Below are 20,901 nucleotides of genomic sequence, written 5' to 3' on the forward strand. Positions count from 1 at the left end.
CCCAATCACCCTTGAAGGAATAACAATCAATTTTTTTAGATTAATGACAGGCAATGTACAATTCAAAGAGACCACACAACATGAAAATATCATCTGGTACTGTCACTCATGTTTATATAGCTTCTCCAGAATTCTCATTTAACAGACCCACTGCTTGTTACAAGAGGCATAACAGGCTCCATGACTTTCTTCAGAGTCGGAACTAATAAGAAAAGAAATGAAAATACAGGTTTCGAAACAGATACATAAAACACTTTTTCTAGGCATAATCTAGGTGCCTGGAACATGCCCTCTAAATCCCTATAATTAAATGGTGGCATACTTGTGGCTAATATGTATAGGCTAAAGAAGACAAGCCCTCATTGTTCCTATGAAGTTAAAGGTAATTATCATCCATTTGATCCTCCTACTAGGAAATACTGCTAAATGTGAGGTTCCCTTGCTGAACTTCCACTGCCTTCTGCTTTTGCATCCCAGTACACTGGACAAATGCTTTTAAGTTTCTTCAGACTGAGCAGGTACAAATAACTGCCCAAACTTTTTATTTTTAGGATAGTTAGAATCACAATACTACTATGATATCAGGCTATCACATACTGCTATGTCATTAAAGTACTTGCACTCTGATAAAACTACTAATTCCTTCAGAGCCCCTTTAGATTTAGGGGACAGTTGTGTTCCTCTCCCACCCTACCTCCAGTCCCTTGCCTCTAATACCTCCTTTATCCCAGAACTGGTATTCCTGTAGCTGCATGAACTGGATTAAGGTACTGAAATAAGAAGGCACCGCCCTGACAAAATGTGGCTTATTCTTAACTGGATCTATCCACTGATTTAGTTCACTTCACTACCATGAGTCCTAACACAGGTCCAGCGGGGCAGCAGGAATGAGCATACAAACACTGGCCAAAGAGTGGAACTGTCCCTGTAAGGACTGCCTTTGCATTTTTCATCAGCTTCTGGAAACTGAAAACTGGAAACCTTTGAAAAACAAATGCTCCACAGAGAATAAACAGAAAATTTACCTTCTTCCAAGCTGAATCTAGTAGAAACTATTCCTAGACCCAAATCATAAAGATCCCTCCTCCAGGGAGGCCTGGATGAATGGTAGAAAATAAATCCACATACTCCCCCACCTTTATTCTTAACTTAATCTTTCCCAATTAGACTTGGACTTCCATTTTTTCTGAATGGCCCATTAGATGCCATAAGCTCAGAATGGTAAAGAGGAATCAAAGCACTGTCTGAATACCTTAACTACCAGCACTTGTTCAGTATGTTGGCTCTTGTGTAAGTTTTTCTCCTCCCTCTTTTCCCTTTCTTAAGGTACTAGGACATGAGAATACCTTGACTAAGTGGGTTATTGATTGAATACCAAATAGTCTGGACTGCCCATCAGATCACATGACAAATTCTATGACAAAAAGAAATGTCCTGAAAAACAGGTTACTCAAAACCACAATCCATTTCACAGCTGAAATATTATGGATGTATTTTGCTGTTTTCAAGTTACACTTTAGTTGTGCAGCTGACCTCAGAAAATAGCGTTATGAGTTGGCAGGTTCCATTACAGGAATATTGAAGTGTGCTTTTTATTTTTTATATAAAGCAATAGGAAATAACTATTTATTCAGAGACAATATTTTTCCCTCAGAATGAAACTGCATAGTTACACTGTCCTTGTATTACAGCATTAGTGAGCACTAGTGCAACTGTGTAGTAACAAGTAGTAAGATGCAAAGGTGGACATAACTCAGGCTTTTTGATCATTATAGTTGGCTGGTAAAAAGCATCTGTGAGACTGGTGATGATACCATTGCTAACTAATGCTGTGCGGCTGGCAGTAATGCCAAAAATATGTCCACAATTTTGTTCTCAGTAAAGACAAGACCTTGTTCTGAATTACAATGAGCACAACTTAACCTTGCAATCCTTATCTAGCAAGGACCAATGGATGCAAGTAGATCTCATTACCAATTCTTTGACTGATACCTTTGCTTTTACAGCAGAAATGTTGGTGCATTATAAAAAGTAATCATCAGATCTCCCTAATTATTTTAACTATAGCAGGCAAGATGGAGAAAGATCAACCTGGTGGATCACTGAACAGGTTTGGCATAGTATGAAATCCTCTAATTTCTATATTGTGCTAATTTACACTGGTAGCCCAACTAGTACATGGTAAAACATTATAGTCCAGATGAGAGTTACTTATTCTACTGTTGTCCTTTTGTTAACACCTCTCAGTAAGAACACAAGACTGGAATGGATCTTCCTAGCTAACAAACCTAGTGCTCTGCCACCACAAGCAATCATGTCATATGATTGCTTTTATAAACTCACTCAACCTCCTGTTTAAAGTACTTCGAAAGTACTCACTGCTGTAGTCTGTTGCTTTTCTGATACCTGGCCAATCTTCCTGTAATTTTAAGTCCAAATTTATCAGCACTTTAAGAGCAACATTTTCTCCACTTATGTTAATAACGTATCCATCCTCTATTCCTAAACTTAACTTTTAGTTCATATTTCCCTGTGAATAAATTTGATTCTCATGTTACACAGAACTGCATACCAGTTCCAGTTCCAAATCACGAGTCGCTGTAAATCCACAGTTGTGGTAATGCTACACGTGCTTAATTTTGGTAGTTGTGGAACCAAGTCAACAAATGGTGAAAAGTAAAACAGAGAACACAGTCCCCAAACAAACAAAAAAATAAAACTGCCGAAACTGAGAAGACTGCAGACTGGCAAAGTCCCATTTCTTCATTGTACTGCACAAAAAGATTAGGCTGGCAGCAAATGGGCTCTGCTGTCTCACACTTATAGAAAGTTACTCAAATGGGGCCTGATTTCAATTGCAAGATGGATCTTGTAATTGTGATATGACCAGTGATTCTCGAGCTACTTCCCCAATCAGTGGTACACGTGTATTGCATGATTTCTATTAACATTTGGCTTAGATGTGGCAATTTGCTTGTAGTGTATTAACACATACATTGCCATCAGTAGAAAAGAGGAGCCAAACCCACAAGTCAGACATGCACAGGATCGCTACTGAGTAAAAAAAAAAGAAAAGAAAAGAAATCCCGTATGTGGAGGGGCTTGCATGATCAGACCAGGAATTCAGTCCTTAATTTTTTGTTTTGTTTGAAAAATTACAGTTGAGCAACTGCATGAGACCTTATAGCCACCCTGCCTCTTCTTTTGGAAATTCTCCTCAAGCATTTTTACCTGAGTTAAGCCTGTGAAAGTGGGAAATCCTTTTAGAAGAATTTAATGTGGATGTAACACCCAACTAAAATGGGAAGTTCTGTAAGATTACAAATTAAAAACAGTTTGGTGGTTTTTTCTTACAGAAATGGCACGTTTTGTACAGTGTGCCATCACTAGCATTCATCAAGAAGCTGTAGAATTAAAGAACACCAAAACAATCTTGTTGAATAATGTACTAGAAGGATACTGAATCATTATCACTAACACATACAAAGATTAAACTTTTTATTGTTTCTGTCAGTGATGTTAAGAGGTTATGTTAGATTTCTTTTGCAGTTGCCTGGCTGACTATAGATACCTAACATTCATTAACAGATGCATGCAAAGGTCAATGGTCATGTAGTATCAGAGTGGATTTTTTGCTGTACTTTTGTAAAATTACCCAATTCCTTTCCAGTTACAGCAAACAATGCAGTTCAGATGGCTTAGAGAGATCTGGCCCTTTTTTTATGACTAATAATAGGATAATTAGTAGTTATGACAGTGCTACCAAAAGATAAGAGTTTAGAAAGTTGGTGCTCACTCTGCCGTAATTCTGTTGTTTTCATTGTCTGAACTTTTAATCTTTAACTGTCTATTTTGCATATATTATAACACAGATTAATATTAATTCTGTTTCCCAGACTGAAGTGCTCCCAATTTGGATGAAGAAAATAAGCTAAAGGTAAGGAGCATAAAACCTAAGAGCTGCTTGTACAAGCAGTCTTACCTTGAATGCTCAACTTGTCTGAAAGTCCACTTTTATTTCACTGCCTCAATACGAAAGCACAGACTTAATTTTAACTTCCCTATTTAAATATTCTGGCCATACCATCTGTTGATACCATACTAGAATTCATTTTACAATAGCTCATTAAAAGATATACAGTATTTTAATGTTAGTTTCCATTCTGGTTCTTTTTTTCCTCCAAAACACCTAACCAAAAATAAAGCTAATAAATAGAATTAAGCACTGAAACAGCCTTACAAATGCTGGTAACTATCTTGTGAAGTTCTAGTTCCTAAAAATGGAAACCAGGTCCAAGAGCTACATATTCTTCTCTCAGAAGAGTCTAATGTTGCAAAACCTATCCACAGGAGAATATTTATTTCATATATAAAAATATTTTGCTACTACTGCCTCTTTCGTATCAGTGTCTAACATTCAATTGGTTATCAGTTTCTAATCAAACTTCTTGAAGGCTAGCATTTAGTAACTGCTACTCTGGTTACGAAGCTTACTATCAAAAAGGTTACAATATTTTATTTATTCTATATAAGGATTTAGTGAAGCTAGTAAATATTTTAATGTCACATCTTCTTAAAAATCAATGTAGAATTTATGCCTCCTTTGGAAAGCAATACTGCAGCTTTATTTCTACTGAGGATCCCCCTACACGTGCTACATTCCAGTGCCTCCAAATAGCAACCCCTCGTAGAGCCTCCCCTCCCTCTACACCGTCTACAGGCAATGCGTTCTCATCAGTCACTCAGTCTCACTTGTTGGCACTGCTGAGCACATTTCCAAAAAGCTTGTTTAAACCTCTCTATTCTAACACCTTAGATACATACGGAGGACTGCTGTCCTCACGCTAAACTGAGCAGTCAAACACGAAACAAAGAGCAGTCTTTGGAATGAAAAAAATCTCCTAGTCTCGCTCAGCTTGCCAGACCTACACATCTGGACAATTTGGACTGGGCAAGGCTTTCAGGGAGCTGTTACTGGCAGGAGTTCTTCGGGCTATATATTTAACAGGACATAAAGAATGGCTTGGAACAAATGTGCAGAGCTTTAAAAAACTAAACCATAAGGTGTAGAGAAATGTAGGCCACCAACTTCAGCCCTGCGCAACCCACCATCCCAGAGGTAGGAACTGGCGCTGAGAGGGTCACAAACTGCACACTCGTCCTAGGCCACAGCGGGGGGCTTCCCTCGGGCACTGGGAACGGGGGCACATCCCTTCCTCACTGAGAAAAGAACCTTCAGCTCCTCACGGAGCACATCCAGCGTGAGGGAGGAAGCGAACAGCCACGCTCACATTGTTCCCCACACGCGACTGATCACTGGGGATTGTCACGGCACCGCTGGTGCGTGTTCCCCGCAGCTCCGAGGCACATCCCTGCGAGATGCAGCGCCCAGATGATGGCTGCGATCCCGCCCGCAGACCCGCCGGGCAAGATGCTGCTCCTGCGCCCAGAGCCAGCCCCCTCCCCAGCCCTCCCGACCTTCCCGCGCCCGTACGCGCGTTACCGAAACCCCGGCAGAGACAATGCGCACCACATCCCGCAAAAATGCCCCCTCCCGCCACTTCCCCCTCCTTGCTCGGCCCCTGGCTGACCGATGAGGCACGCCGAGCAGCCCCTGCCGTTCGCTCCCGGGCAGGGCACGGCACGGCACGGCACAGCACGGCACGGGGGGGCCACGTCCCCCGCTACCCGCCCCACGCTGCTTACCGCGGCCGTCGTGCAGATGGCCCGCAGCAGCCGGGGGGCTGTCCCCAGCATCTTGCGCGGGCCCCCGACTCCCTCGGCCGCCCGGCGAAAGCCGCGGCCGCGGCGGACCGCCTCGTCTGATGCAACCCGCGACGATGCCGCTGGCGCCCTGCCAGCGCGTGCAGCCGCGGCGGCGCGCCCCCGCCCATCCCGTGGGCACCGGCGCGGCGGAGGGGGGAGCCCCGCACCTGCCGACGCCGCCGCGCCCTCCGCCCCCTCGGCGGCCGCACGGCGGGACCGGCCCCGGCGCCGGCGCGGCGGCGGGGGTCGCAGGGGCCGGGCAGCTGCGGGAAGGGGGCGGGGAGCCAGGCAAGCGCCTCTGCCCTGCGCTGCCCCCGGCGGGCGCAGCCCCCGGGGCCGGCTGTAGCGTCCTCCCCCGCGGCTGCCCGCGGGGCCCGAAGGCCGGGACTAGCAGGGTGGGGTGAGGGGCTCCTGGCCCACGAGGACGCGAGTCATGGCCACCCGGGCGGCGTTTTGTGGCCCCAGGCGCGTGCGGTGCCCCCAGCGCTCGCGTGCCGCGGGGGGGCCACCACGGCCGCTGTCCTTCCCGGCCCGGGGCCGGCACAGCCCGGCACCGACAGCTTCGCCCCCTCTGCCCGGGCTGTCGGCGAGGCGTTCATGTGAATCTGCTGTGGCAGCCAAAAGATCGACACTAATTTTTAGTTTATTGCATGGCAAAAATGCCAGTAAGGAGGTTAAAAAACAGTAATGACGTTCTGGAAATCCATATCGCCAACATCGCCAGGTATCTTTAAAGCAGCTCACTCAAAACTAAAAGTCTTCTAGCATTTGAGGTCATCTATTAACGGAAATGTTACAACTTCAATATGCTTCTAAAGTCCCAACAAAATCTTCTTGTCAGAAGTATCAAGATCTTGAAAATACACATTCAAAGTGCTAAAAAAAATGAGAAGGCAAACAAAAATGATCCCAAAAGGGATACAAATAGAAAAACCAAAAGTAGATTGCATGGCAGTAGTACAAGCATCATAGAAAATTGGGTCAGGTTTAAACGCTTAAAGAAGAAGGGTGGGTAAAAGACTGAAATGCACTCTGGTTCTGTCAGGAAAACAAGGGAGGAAAACATGGAAAAGTTGATATGGTCAAGTTGTGGACTACATCGGAGAGGTCAGAGGCAACACTTAAACCAAATTTATGCACAGATCTTGCTACAAGAGAAAATACAGTAGACAACTTGTTGCCTAGTACTTGCAAGCATCCATTTCTCACTGACTTTTTTGATGCTTTCTTATAAAAGAACTGCAATAGTAAGCCCCAGGGTTTAATTCCAAGGCCCCTACCCTCTTTCTCAGGGTGCTTCAAATGCTCAGTGCTACCCGAGAGAAAAGCACTGCTGCAGAAGTGCTGCCCACCCCATGTCCAGGGCACTGGGGGAGTTGAGGTGCTGCAAGAGGTAAATTGTACCGTTCCCAAAGTCAGTCAGGCTGGCACAACACAATCCTGCATGGAGTGAAGTTACATAAGGGCTTATCTTATGATTCTCGTAACATAATTCATTCCCCAGTTTACTTCTGTGAAGCAAAACTACCCTGCCCTTTACTCAAGGCTCTTGGCAGTCCCATAAGTGTAGACGGCATCCAGTGGAATCAACAGAAATTATAGCAAAAACTTTTTAATTAAAATAAACCACTGGACTTCCTTTTGCAAGGAAAATTCACCAAAGAAAATCAGCTGTCAGTTCCTATAATTTCCTCTCTATCGGATGAAAAACCTGGGGGAGTATTTGGCCCACTTCAGTGGAGATTCTTCTCATGATGCTGTCATTTGGAATATGTGGTGATTTATCAGATTATGGGATAGGGAAGCAGTTGGTTTCTTTCTCCGAGACATTAAAAACTAAACTAATAGAATTCCTCAAAAAGCCCCATTAACAAGGTGGGGACAATATGTTTATACAGGTGGTTCCTTCTTTAGTATCTGTGGTACTATGGCTTCAAAAAGAACAGCATATAGTAATTCCAGATTTTCAATAAGAAAGCTAAAAGATATTGGCTTGTGGCTTATTTTTAAAATAGTATATATTCTGTTGCTACTGGTTACTTCTATGGGTATGTGGCCTCAGATCTTCTAATTATCGCACAAAAGATCTACCAAATTTCATTGTTAAAATGTTTCTTTAAAATAAACCTTCTTTAAATTGTACAATAAAAACATCAAACCTCATAATTTGCTGGACTAAAATGTATCACTTTGCTACAGGCACTGTCAGTCTGAAATGCCTGTTGTTAATCTTCTTTTTGAATTTAAGAAAGGTTAATAATTACAGTTGGATAGATTATGTTGCAGCAATACAGGAACTATACACACACATGCACAAGACAGACATGCAACTGACCAAAACCACTATGTGCTCAAATAAAAACTACTGACATCTAGTCCTTACTGTTTCACTACTTCAGGCGGTAGGAGGAATCAGTGGATGTGTAGTCTTCCTATGACTTGATAGATGTTGGACACATTCCATACAACAGTGTGCAAACAACTTCTACTACAAAAGCTGGCATCAAAATGGTCCTATACTGCAAGGTTTGGAACTGGATTCATTCATTGCTGAAGTTCATGAAACTCCAAATCCTGGTTCATGATCCAAAATTCTTCCAACTAGAACACCATATACTTGGCATTTAACCACTGTCACACAGGCTTACAGCAAAAGAACTGGTTTTCCTAGGTAAGCAATTTGTAATGATTTGTGGGCTCTATTCGTAATACACACACAACATAGTATAATAATGCACATGTAAAGCACCAAAGTTTTAAATGGCTGGCATACCTTCATCTCCAAATCTATTAAGACAATAATATATCTCCGTTTACTTCACAGACTACTAAAATGCTGGGTGACAAAAGGGAAAAATCACAAGAGAAGGTGTCATCAGCAGAATCACGGTATAAAGAGGGGCTGAGGGAGTAATACATGGGCTTTACTTTAGACTTCATAGCAATGAGAGGGGCAGGGAGACGAACAAGGAAAAGTGTGTGCTAAATCACATGCAAGGATGGTATCTGTGTACCTTCAGCTTCTTCCTTATCATCAGAGTGATGATTCATACGTATGGGTTTTAACGACCACTTAACAAATTGGCTATTTAGAATTTCAAGGATCAGTGTAAACATTTACAGTGAATTCAAATTGTACATTTTTTGTGATACAGAAAATTATTAGGTTGACCTGTCTGTCTGAGAGTAAGCAGTAGGTGACATAATCAACTCCAGCATCAGTGTTAAAATACCATAATGGTTATAACACATTCCTCGGGGCTATATGTTGTTTGGAAAAAGTGACATAAAGTATTCCCCACTGATTTCTGTATACTGATCAGAAAAGTACCTTTCAAATTATCAAAGTTTCTTGTTAATCTGGGAAGAAAACCCAGCTCCAGCAGTATCAGTGTAAATTTATCTAGTTGGTTTGGAGCACATTTTATACATTAAATTCTCTCTTTTCATTTTTTCTTCCAGTTCTGGTCATTGTTTCCTAAAGCCAATGTTTAGCTTTGAAAAAACTCTGCAATTATCCATAGTAAGCTTCCCAGCATGGCCTTTCCCCTTTCTGTTCCCTAATTTTCCAGAGATGTATGTCAGCAAGTTGCAAAAACAGATAGGGGGATATGTATACAAAAACTATTCAGGAGGTAAACATGCTTGTTCAATAGCATGCTCACAAAGCAAAATGTGTTTGTATGTGCAGACATGTACAGAACAAATGCAAGACCTAATCCAGCTGAACGTTATAAATCCTGGTGGATTCCTGTGAAGCAGAAGTTACTCAGTGCCTTTGAAGATATCAAGACTTGGAAAGAACATAAGGGAAGGCTGTGTCCCACAAGGCTCCGAGTACGTGCAGATACTGAAGTGCTTGGGAAACTGCTTGGACTCTTCTAGGATTTGCTTTCTTTTGAAAATCATGCCCTGGGATTCAGTAATCAACTAAATTAGCACTGCATAGGCTTTTTGTCACTGGAAATCAGCCTTGATGGGGCTTTTCATGATGAATAAAGATTTGGTCGTAGTTCAGACTCAAATTCTTCAGGAGTACTTTAGAGTTCACCCAGTTTTTAAGATAGAGTAATTAGAAAAAATAAAGTAAAGCTTTGTACTGGTTATTTCCTAACAATGTTAATCATATGACAAGTTTCAACTAAAATTTTATACAACAGAAACTTTTCATGTTTTCTACTTGTTGAAACAAGATTTCATAGGAAAGTTGTTTCTTGCTTTATCTCTGCAACAATTATATTTAAAACTTGTTTGGTTGATTGTTTGTGGTTTTTTTTCCCACTGGGTCTTAACTTCCTTTCAGGCCAGACACCCACATCAAAGTAAAGCTTTCATAACCTACTGATACAGATTTTCTGCCATATAGGCAACTATTTAAGACCTTATGCTTGGCAATTCATTTTTCTTAGTAACTGAAAGGAGGCATATATTTGATGAGGAAAGGGAATATTTTTACCAGTTTAACCAGTAGAAAGAACTATGTGCAAGATGCCTTACTCATATGCATAAATGGAAGTCTCTCAGATTCCATACAATAGAATAGAAACTACTTCTGCAAAAGTTAACATTATCTTTGTGGAACAGAGTTGAGAAGAGAAAATCCCAGATTGTAACTCCTTTCTGGGAATCTTAACCACAAAACCTAGAACTTTATTTTATTTAAAATATTCAGAGTGCTGAGCATTAAGTGTTCCACAGACAAGGAATGTATAGTATAGTTGGTTTCCTGCAGATCCAGCAAACCAATTTCTTTCTCCTATAAGTAACTACAATTCTATCAGTTTTGGTGGAACTTTGCCTGTATACATGAGAAGCAGTTTTTGCTCTGGATGATTTTCACCATTTTTTATTTTTTTTTAAATAAAATGGTTCCTGTTTGAATGCTATGTTAAACTTTTCCATCAGCTTTCAAACATCATAAAACTACTGTTTAAAAATACCAGGTAACTGTATTGTCCCGTGTTGAATGATATTTCCAACTGGGATAACTTTAAAGGAAAAGATTTTTAATACCTCATAGGATCAAGCTCCTGTTGATTTATGAATCCATAGATACCTAGCCACTTCACTCTACAAATAAAATGGTCATACTACTATATTAACTCTACTACATTTTGGACTTTTTTCTCTCACCTACCCAAGTGTAACAAGTAATTTCAGCTGGAACACCTTTACGTTCACATTTCACTCGGTTCATGTGAAAGTCCAATATGAAATTTTACTTTCATGATCATTTCGGTCTGGTCGAAAGAATTTTTTTTTTATCAACTATGCCTGTGTTCAGTAATATTCTGCTTACCAAAAATCACTGTTCTAAACAGAGTCTAGGGATTTTTCTGACTACTGTATTACCTGAAGATACTAACAGATATTTGAGCAATCTTAGCAATTAGCAAACAAATGAAGCTGTATCAAATAAAAGCTTCCTGGCACAAATGGAAGCCACGAGTGCCACTCAGCTTTCAGAAATTATGCATATAAAATGTCGATAATTTCACACGAGCAAACAGCATAAAGCCATTCACTGGTAAAACAGCACAGAAAACATCACAGAATCATAGAACAGTTAAGTTGGAAGGGACCTTAAAGATCATCTAGTTCTAACTCCCCTGTCATCAATCAAAGCTAACCTAGTCTTGCTGTCACTATAAAACAGTCAGCTTCAAGATAAAATCTAAATCAGATTTTCAGACGAAATAGGAATTCTAGGAGCATCCGGAATTGACCTAAATAACTTCAGTGTAAGCAACAAAACACTGCCACCCAGTGAGCCGAAGGAAAATCTGCTAGTATGTCGTTCAAGTAACTGCATCGTGAATGGCAGCATAAAATTTGGCTGGTGTACTTCCTACAGTCTAATTGTGCTTTTTCCAGTTAAAGAGTCTCCTGCTCATTTTCTAAAAAGGCACCACTTCAATACATTTTCTTTTAAAATAATTTGCTTTTCCTATATTAAAAATAAGGTCTATGTCAGTTTATGCTGTGGGGATCACAATGCACTCTGCTTTGGCTACTGTATCGACCAACCAGTTGGGTTACCTTGCATGCAGTTTTGAGGATCTCACAACCTTGTAATAACCAACCCTACAGTATATTTCACTCTTTACAAATTCAATTCCAATGTGGGGAAGGGAGGGCCCTACCAAGTGCCAGTTCTACAAGTTTCCTTCTTGTATCATCCTGCAGATTTCAAGATCAAGTTTTTCTGAGGCAGGTAACAAAAAGCCTGGTGACTACTTTTTAAGTAGTCTGAAAGCCTCTGTGTATGTGTAGTCTTCCATAGCAGAAAGAAACAATATTTGTTGCAAAGAAAGCATATATGGTTTGTAGAAAAAAAATTTATATTGTTTTGGTTTTCAGAACTGGAAGACATGTTGGCTTTGAATAAATGTATAGTAGCTCTACTGAGGCAAATGAAAGCTGCATCTGCATGTCTGTAGACAGAATGCAATCTTTAATGTCTAGCATAAATTGTGGTTTCATTTTGTGGGCTTAACATCTCCTTTGAGGCACTTGTGTTCACTGCCAGCTGTTAATGTCCCGCACAATTAAATTTCTAGGGATTGAAAAGCCCCAATATGAACATCTTAAACTTGCACAGGAGCCAATAAGTAGAGAAGACATATTTTTATTATGATTATTTGACAGCCTTTACCAAAGCTGACATCTCTCCCTTAAAAATATTCCAGTTATTCCAAACATTGTTTATGTCATTTCACACAAAACTAAATTTGATCTCTTCTTTGCCAGACCCAGACTGGCGTCTTGGAATGCATTTTTAACAGGTAAAACTTCATCAACAACAAACCTGCCAACCTTCTTTAGAAGGTTTCTTCCTTAAAAACTTTTAAAGTCAGTAGATTCCAAGGGATGGATTCCATTTAATCAGAAAACAGTTGTAACAGGTGCTGTTTTCAGACCTGCTGCATTACAGAATTAGCTTTTATGGATGATCCTGTTATCGTTTTTCCCGAGCTACTGAAATGCAGAAAAGACTACATTTAGGAAGAAGACATTGCTTTATCCAATTGTGTGCAGAATCGGACACTCGAGGGAAGTTCCCCAAACAAAGTGCAAACTTAGACAGAAAGCTTAGCATTATTTATACACTCAAATTTACATAATCTGTTAGTTTGGCATACACCTCACATTGACCACCCCTATCCACTATATTAACATATTGCTAATGTTGTAAAACTATACTACACATGCATGGGGGGGTCTGGGGTGGACGTCGGTAGTCATTTGAGTGGATGCCCCTACTCATTTTGAAGTTAATTCCAGGATACCCCACAACTGTTATTCTCGCCAGATGCTTTGTGGGTATTCTGTAAGTATCCTGGTCTTCCTTAATCGCTAAAGTCTATATGGCCATTTTCTAAGATAAGTTCCTTTTACAAAAGTTCCTGTTACAAAATTCCATCCTTGACATCCTGAGTGTTCAAAGTTACAATAGCTAAAGCGTGTGTACATTGAATTTGAACTCTGTCGGTATCAATCCTGCACTTACTGATACATTTCTTACGGGAGTTGCTATTTTTGTTGCTCTTTCCCCACTGGCACTGCTGGTGACACTGCTTTTGAAGCCATTTCCTTTTCTGCTGATGCTACAGATTCTCCGGAGGGAATGCAATTGCTGTGGTCATTGCTAATGGCCCCGAATGGGTACTTCTTTTGTTACCCAAAGTACTTCTATTTTTATTCTCTGATATACCCATCCGGGCCCTGGAAAAAAATCATTGACAGACCGCACGCAGGTAAGTGCTTCATGGCTCTGTGTGACAACAAACGGCAGCGAGATGGTGAGATGGTGCTGCTGCTGCAGCCACCCCGGGCACTGCCTCAGCTCCAGACCCTGCCCCCGGACTGGAGTAGGTCCTCCCACCTATCCCTCCTCCACCGTCAGAAAGGGGGGTGTGTGTCCGTGTGTTACACGATCGACTGCACCCGGCAGAGCTTTGCCTCTTCTCGGCACCGTGACAGAGGTGTGCAATCGGTGTGAGGGGGATGGGGCCCACTACACCAGGGAAAATGGAGGAAAGCTCCCGAAGCCCCGGTCCCTCAGGGGCAGGCCCTCCCTCACCGACGAAGCCCCGGTCCCTCAGGGGCAGGCCCTGCCTCACCGAAAGGATCGGATCAACAGATGCAGAGGAGTCAGAGGAAAGGGGAGAGCGGGGACGCCCCTGCCCCACCGCACCTTTGAGGCGCCGCTGCCCGCTCCGCAGGAACCTCGGCAGCGCCACCGCCCGCGGCAGCTGCCTCCACGGGGCCGAAGCAGTGCGTGCCTCCTCCCGGCCCCGCCTCTGCGTTAACCCCCCTGAACTCCGCCGTGGGGCCGGCACTTGGCGGCACCGGCGCTCCAGCCCGGGCCCGCCGCGCCGTGAGGGAACTGCCAGAGCGGGCGGCGGGAGGGGCGGTGCAGCGCAGCGGCTGTCCTGGCGGGGGCGCTGCCGCCCGCCGCCCCCTCCCCCCCCCCCCCCCCCCGGAGTCCAGTCACCCGCCTCCGCCTCCATTTCCCAGCGCGCGGCGCGGCGGCGGGGCAGGAAGTCCCGTGCGCCTGAGTCAGGGGAGGAGGGGGAGCCGCTGCCGGGCGCTGGTCATGGCGCTGGAGACCCTGTCCCCGGACTGGGAATTCGACCGCCTCGACGACGGCTCGCAGAGTGAGCGCTGGCGGAAGGCGGGGCGGGAGGGCCGGGGCCAGCGCCAGCGCTAGGCCGGCGGGGCTGCGGCGGGAACCGCTACAGCGTGGGGGGAGGCGCGGGCTGAGGAGACCCTGGTCCCCTCCCGGCCCCGGCCCCCTCCCGGCCCCTCACGTCGCTGTATCCCCGCTGGGAACGGGCGGGAGGAGGAGGCAGCCGTGGGAGCTGAGCGGCGCCACCCTCCCGGCTTCCCTCACGGACCCTGCCCGGTGAGGGGAGCCGGGTGTTCGCCGCGTCCCTTGCCCCGGCCGCCCGCCCCGCGCGCATCGTCCTCCGGTTGGGCCCGCGGGGGTAGAGTGCCGTGGTGGCCTTTTTTCCGGCTACCACCCAAGTTGTCGGGGATTGTTTGGGGTGGGAGAGAGGCTTTTCCAACCCATCATCTTTTAACCCCCCTGGGGGGTCGCCTCCGGTGCCCCGGTGTGGCAGGGGTGGGGGGTGGGGTGGGGTGGGGGGGTGGCAGTCTTGTGTGACCTTCCCTTGCACGAACCAGGCAGGGGGAACAGAGGTTCTCGTCGTGGGGACGGTGTTTCTTTCCTTCCTGATCATTTCTCGTGGCTCACAAATTTTTGCAATTGCTTCCTCAGTTAGCCAGAGAAGTCATACCGGGATAAGTTAGTTATCTGCAGCTTCCATTGGTAGAGGTTTGCTGGCACGGAGTTGGGTGGTCACTTGCAGTTTCACCTTTAAAAAACAATTAAGTAAGACCTTGTGATACTGAAGTCTTTGATAGTGGGTTTGTGTGCCCATCAAAATCCACGCTTTTCTCAGCCTGTGGAGGTGACCTACTTTCTAAACAGGGAATGTGTATGGTTGTCACACTGTAATACACACTGTAAATTGAACTCTGCCAAAATAATTACACCAGGTGTTGCTGTGAAAATATGTCACTTATGGACCAACTGTTTCACATATAATGTTATCCCAAGGGATGATACTGTTTATACCATAGTAATTTAATTTGGATTTCAGTGGAAACTGAAGCTGGCCAGAGCCAAGGTTTTTACCAGTTCTCCAGCTGTAGAATGGAAAATGTAGCTTTTACTGAAAATGCCAGATCTCTGCTAGTTTGACCATGACATTAAGTGCAGCTGTGAGAACTTTACATGACATAGTATGCTTCGTTACCACCATCTTGACAGTGAACAAACAGGCCGATCTGTTGAGAACAGCACACAGTGTTGTCCTAGAGAAAAGCCAAAGAAAAATCCTGTGACTTGAAAAACATTTTTTGTTGTTATTACTGTCTACTTTCATTTTATACCTATATCACTAACCTTTAGCGATTATAATGTCCTCAACCGAGGACACAAGATACTAAGTAAGTTTGTTGCATTTCTGTCTTAGGTATTTATGGACATGGCACTTGCAAATCCTGCTGTGGCATTAAGTCCATTGACTATTGATATTGCTCATTTTATGGAAGAAGATTGAGTTGGGGAATCTGTACTGCTGAGTAGATCTCTCTCATTGTTCGAATTATAATGTTTTTATCACCTGAGGAGAAACTAAATCAAACCTTATTGTAAATGCATTCTACCCTTTGAAGTATGTCTGCTGCTCTAAAGAAAAACTATCTGATTTCTGTGATTTCTTTTTCTTTCTCTGTGTGAGCCAGTTTGTTTAGGAAAATTTTTCTGCATCTTCCCCCATCTCCAAGTCCTTCTTTTAATCAGTTCAGCCATACCTGACTCTGGCTAGCTAGAAGCTTTCACTCTCTTGTCTGTCTAAAATAGTGAGAAATTATCCACGCTTGTCTCTTATTTTGTATATAATCAGTACAAGGTGGCAAATTGATGGCTAACAATAGTTACATATTGGAAATATTTAACATCAGTTAAGTTGAGCTATAGCATTGTTCAAACCCAACATTTGGCTGCTGGAAAGGGGACGGTTTGTGGGTCTCTAGCACAGCACTGCTGCAAGATTTTGTTTGAGAAATGCTGCCTGTTTCATGGGGAGTTGATTTGAACAGCAGTGCTAATTTACTACTGTTGTATGACTTGGAATCTTCTGTTCTTCTGATAAAGCCCCAGTATCTCCCATCAGTTTTGCTGCTTAGTTTGTCTATTACGTGAAGGGAGGAGATGGGATTAGGGGTATACTGCAGCATAACTCTATAATGGTAAGTCTCTATACTCTGCGTTTTCTAGCAGTAAAGTACTGAAGCTGACATGGTGGCTAGTTAAACTTCATTCTGCAGGGCTCTGCATCCATCAGTGTTTTACTAGTTTTCTGCAGCAGAGCTTCCAGAAGATGCACTGGAAGGAACTTAAAAGATGAGATGAATTTAGTAGAATGGAATAATACAATGATACAACTCAAGGGCTGCACATCAGTGTCTGGAGTGCATACTGCTGATGGAGAGGTTTTTTTTGTTCACTTGCTGCTTATCCATTTACATGAAATTCAGTATCCTTATCTTGACAGTGCCTGTGCACTGTCTAGGCTGCAGGTACAGGTAGAGGCCAACAGCACTAATGCAGAACTTGGTGTGGGAGAATTTACCGACCCTCTTGGACAGGCTTTTCAGTCTGTGTGCCCTTATGGTTGGCATTGCTGCTGGCTTCAAAGTAGTAGCTTAGAATTAGACAGAACTTCACTGCAGTCATTTTGCCTTCTCAGTCTCAGCCTACCTGTGCATAGTCCTCATCTTTTCCGTACTAATTTTTCCCCTTATGCCCGGTTCAGTGTCTCAGTAAAATATTTTCTTTCTCCAAAAAATGTCTAAGTGATAATTGATTTGGCAGTGCTCTCCCACTGAAGTACCCGTCAACTACCATTTGGCAGTTACTGGCAGTGTGGATGGGTAAGAGGTTAAATGTGCAGAATAAAAGAATCTAAGTGTGTTTAACTTTCTAGAGCAGCCTGCTTCCTGAAATGTGGAATGAGAGTGTCTAAAGCTATGTGAGAATTGAATTCTTGTTCAGAAAAAATTCAGTTGTTCGGCTGACTTACATTCTCTAACTTTTTTAGGTAATCCTTTTTTTGCCAAATAGCAGAAGGTCACAAGCTATTAGATTTGTTATCTAATTATGGGGAAGACACCTTAGTCTTCACACAAGAAAGGATTGTGCTTCCTTACTGAGTATTGAAGGCTTGAGCTGTAATCATTCACTCTGTAGTTTAGATTATGCAACTAAGTCAGTAATTGTATATAATTTGGGGAGGAGGGGGGGAGTGTTTTAATGTGGGAAGACGAAAGATCAGGATAGAGTGAATGAAACTTTTGTGCACTGATTGTCTTTAGACTTTCTTTGCTAATTAATACTACTATTCTTGGTGTTTGACTAGGTGGATGTTACCTTTCGAACCTACTTGCCCCAAATGATAACAGGACAGCTCTGCATTTCAGTATTCAGGTGCCAAGCAGAAGAAAAGTTCTGCTTGAAGATGGTGAATTTGCAAGTGGAGGGAATGATTAAAAGCCATAAACTTCCCATGTAATGCCTAAGTAACTTACTGAGAGGTAGCAGGGAAAGAGTAGGAGGATTGCTACTAATTCAGCTGCTGCTCAGGCTAAATGATTAGACCCTTTGCCTCAAAGTTCTAGTATAATTGTTTATGTACTGGTTCAGCTGATGGGTAGAATCATCTGTTCTAATTTCTACAGTTGTTTCTTTGCTCAGCATCTTTATGTGATTATTAGGTTTGTTAAGATTTTAGTTTGAAAATATATGTTTAAAAAATAATTTTCTGCAAACCACTTAAATATTTGGTATTCTTTAAGTAGTATTTGGATTTATTTTAAACTGATACTAAGTTGTAGGATTGTTTTTAAACAAATAAGAACTTTATGTTAAAGATGTGATTGTCTAAAGGAAAAATGCTGCAGCAAAATGAGGAATACAGTACTGGAGCTAAACAGCAACAGGTTAAATATTTTTGTGATAAATTTTTGAAATTGTAGTTTACTGAACAGTCTATAAAACTGTACGAATGTTATCAATTCTCAGAAATTCATGCTGAAGTGCAGTTGAAGAATTACGGAAAATTTCTTGAGGAATATACATCTCAGCTGAAAAGAACTGAAGATGCTTTGGATGACTCTGTTGGAGATGTTTGGGACTTCAGTCTTGATCCCATTGCATTAAAGGTCTTCATATATTTCATATGCATTGCAACTGTTATTTTCCTAGTTTCTCCTTCCCTTCAAAACCTGAGAAGTAAAAGCTTGATGCATTTGTGCTCTTAAAATTTTGACTTCTGTGTTTGAGAAACCTATCCAGTAGTATTTTAATTATCAAATAATTAAAAAATTGGTGTGTATCATAAGAGAAGTTGTTTTCATATTATTCTTTTCCAGTCTTTTGGATACTAGTGGAAGTTAAGGGAACTTAAGAGTTCTTCATGTGTTGGGAAGGCGAATTTCAGCAAACTTCTTCCCTATGGGTGTTGGGGTTCCAGAAGAGCTTACGAATAGTTGTATAACTGTAGAGCAAACTATGTGTGTATTTATAGTTGTCTTTTGACGTAATGGCCTTGGTACAGTATTTTCTGTCCTCCAGAGGGTGGCTATTTCCTTGATCGTAAGTTCTCTGTCCTCTGTGGAACATTATGGTTTTTCTCTGAATTTGCAGACGTCATTTAAAAGCACTTTTGTTACCATATGGAACTTGTCTGCACTGAAGATGCACTCTTTAGCAAGCATCTGTCTGAATAATTGGAATAAATTACGTGTAGGGCCACCACAGTGCTGGATATGTATGAACTAGTCAATATCATGGCTGACTTCAGTACAAAATGTCAGTGCCTGTATACAAATAATACAGTATGCATCCTGTTTCCTGCATTTGGGATTCTTAATTGATGTTTTAGGTTTCCTTTCTACATACTCCATAACAACCATGCTTTTGCTTTCCAAGTTTTGTAAGTAAATTGTTGGAAATGCTGTATAGTGTACCTAGTTATTTGCCTTTCTGCCTGGAGTGAAAGGAAAGGTATTTCCATCTAAATGTGAAGAGTGAAGGTTTTCTGCAGCATAGCTTACCTGTAATGGGCAATTATTGCTCTTTTATTACGGACCCTATCTGAGATTAAACTGGGGGGTGGAATACTTACCTAGTTGGATAAATGTATTTTTGACCAATATTTTCTAAAGTTGTTTGTTTGTTGGTTTTGGTTGTTTTTGGTTTTGGTTTTTTTTTTTCTTCTTTTATTTTAGCTTTTGCCATATGAACAGTCTTCCCTGCTGGAGCTCATAAAGACAGAAAACAAGGTAAATGCTTTATACTTAAAAGAAAAAACAAAATAGAATTATTCTAGCTAAAACCAAGCCCTCTGAATGTGAATCTATTTGTAATCTCTGTGGTTTTCCCCCCCCCCCCTTTGAATCTAGGTTCTAAACAAAGTAATAACTGTGTATGCTGCTCTTTGCTGTGAAATCAAGAAGTTAAAATATGAGGTAAATTCAGCTGTCTTTTGTTAATATGTATGAAAATGTTTGCAGATTGTCACATGATACATAGATTTATTCTTTAGCAGTAAAGAAACAAGATATGTCTAAATAACTTTTGTAGCATGATTTCATATATCCTCTTTATTAAAAAACAATTTTCTGCTTTTGTTGTTAGGCAGAAACTAAATTTTATAATGGCCTCTTGTTTTATGGAGAAGGAGGTAAGTAGCTCCCTTTTACAGTAAAAGTTTGTAGTTTTACATAGTTGCTTCAGGTTATCTTAAATGCTACAATAAGTGTAATTTTATTATACAGGTACATGCTTTATTTGTATATTTGACTGATAACCACAAAGTCCATTATTCGGTGTTCATATGGATATATCTTAGTGTCCTGTAATTGTCCTGAGTTAGCTTAAGGTAATGCTAAGATTGATCTGTAAAACCCCATTACCTGCAGTATGTATTGTTACATTAACGGGAAGTTTTATTGCAGTCTTATTTACATGAGAAGTAGGGAGTACAGGCTGTTGAGGTTGTATTAAATGTATAACGTACAGCTTATATACTTTAGCAGCTATTTTTCAAAGTATGACATTGAAAACCTGTTTTTCACATGTAAATACACCCTAAACCAATTTATTTTCTACTGGGACAAGATTTTACATTGGTTGTAGTAAAATAATAGATCTGCAGTTCGATAGTAATAAAACAATGAAACCATTAACAAATAACTTGGACCAAGTCCTGCCTACTTTAACACACTGCAGCTTCTCTTGGAACAACTATGATTGCGTAAGTAATGTCACCTGCCTGTCAAGTGCAGGTAGTAGTACTTGCACTACTATTTAGATCATGACATAATACAGGGGCATAAGTGATTCAATTGACAAATCATGAAACCCTGCTTTAGGTGAAAGCTGGGTTTTGTCATGAAGTTAAATTAGCAACTCCTCTGAAGGACTGGTCTTAAGCTTCCACCTTAAAGGACTTCAGTCTGGGAATAAGTGCAGATCTTGGTCCTGAGGACTGGATATGTTAA

At 42.0% G+C, this 20,901-nt stretch overlaps 2 protein-coding genes across 3 annotated transcripts in view; one reads left to right on the forward strand and one right to left on the reverse strand.

Annotated features, from left to right (window-relative positions):
* ALDH1L2 (aldehyde dehydrogenase 1 family member L2) overlaps nt 1-14,154 on the reverse strand; it is a 42,111-nt gene extending 27,957 nt beyond the window's left edge. The window contains exon 1 of one of the 2 annotated variants that reach the window (XM_027797614.2): nt 13,964-14,154. Coding sequence is in view for 1 of the 2 variants with exons in the window: in XM_055711130.1 (XP_055567105.1) it covers nt 5,707-5,757 (51 nt within the window). In the remaining variant the exon portion in view is untranslated. Of the gene's footprint in view, nt 1-5,706; nt 5,865-13,963 lie in introns of those variants that run through there. The other variant, XM_055711130.1, reaches the window with a different exon arrangement.
* A 138-nt stretch (nt 14,155-14,292) lies between these two features.
* WASHC4 (WASH complex subunit 4) overlaps nt 14,293-20,901 on the forward strand; it is a 40,550-nt gene continuing 33,941 nt past the window's right edge. The window contains exons 1-5 of the mRNA XM_055710566.1: nt 14,293-14,426; nt 18,419-18,558; nt 19,627-19,680; nt 19,801-19,866; nt 20,036-20,081. Of these exons, the coding sequence (XP_055566541.1) occupies nt 14,366-14,426; nt 18,419-18,558; nt 19,627-19,680; nt 19,801-19,866; nt 20,036-20,081 (367 nt within the window). The 5' untranslated portion in view covers nt 14,293-14,365. The remainder of the gene's footprint in view (nt 14,427-18,418; nt 18,559-19,626; nt 19,681-19,800; nt 19,867-20,035; nt 20,082-20,901) is intronic.

The sequence above is a fragment of the Falco cherrug genome, chromosome 5, assembly GCF_023634085.1.
Source record: "Falco cherrug isolate bFalChe1 chromosome 5, bFalChe1.pri, whole genome shotgun sequence".
NCBI lineage: Eukaryota > Metazoa > Chordata > Aves > Falconiformes > Falconidae > Falco > Falco cherrug.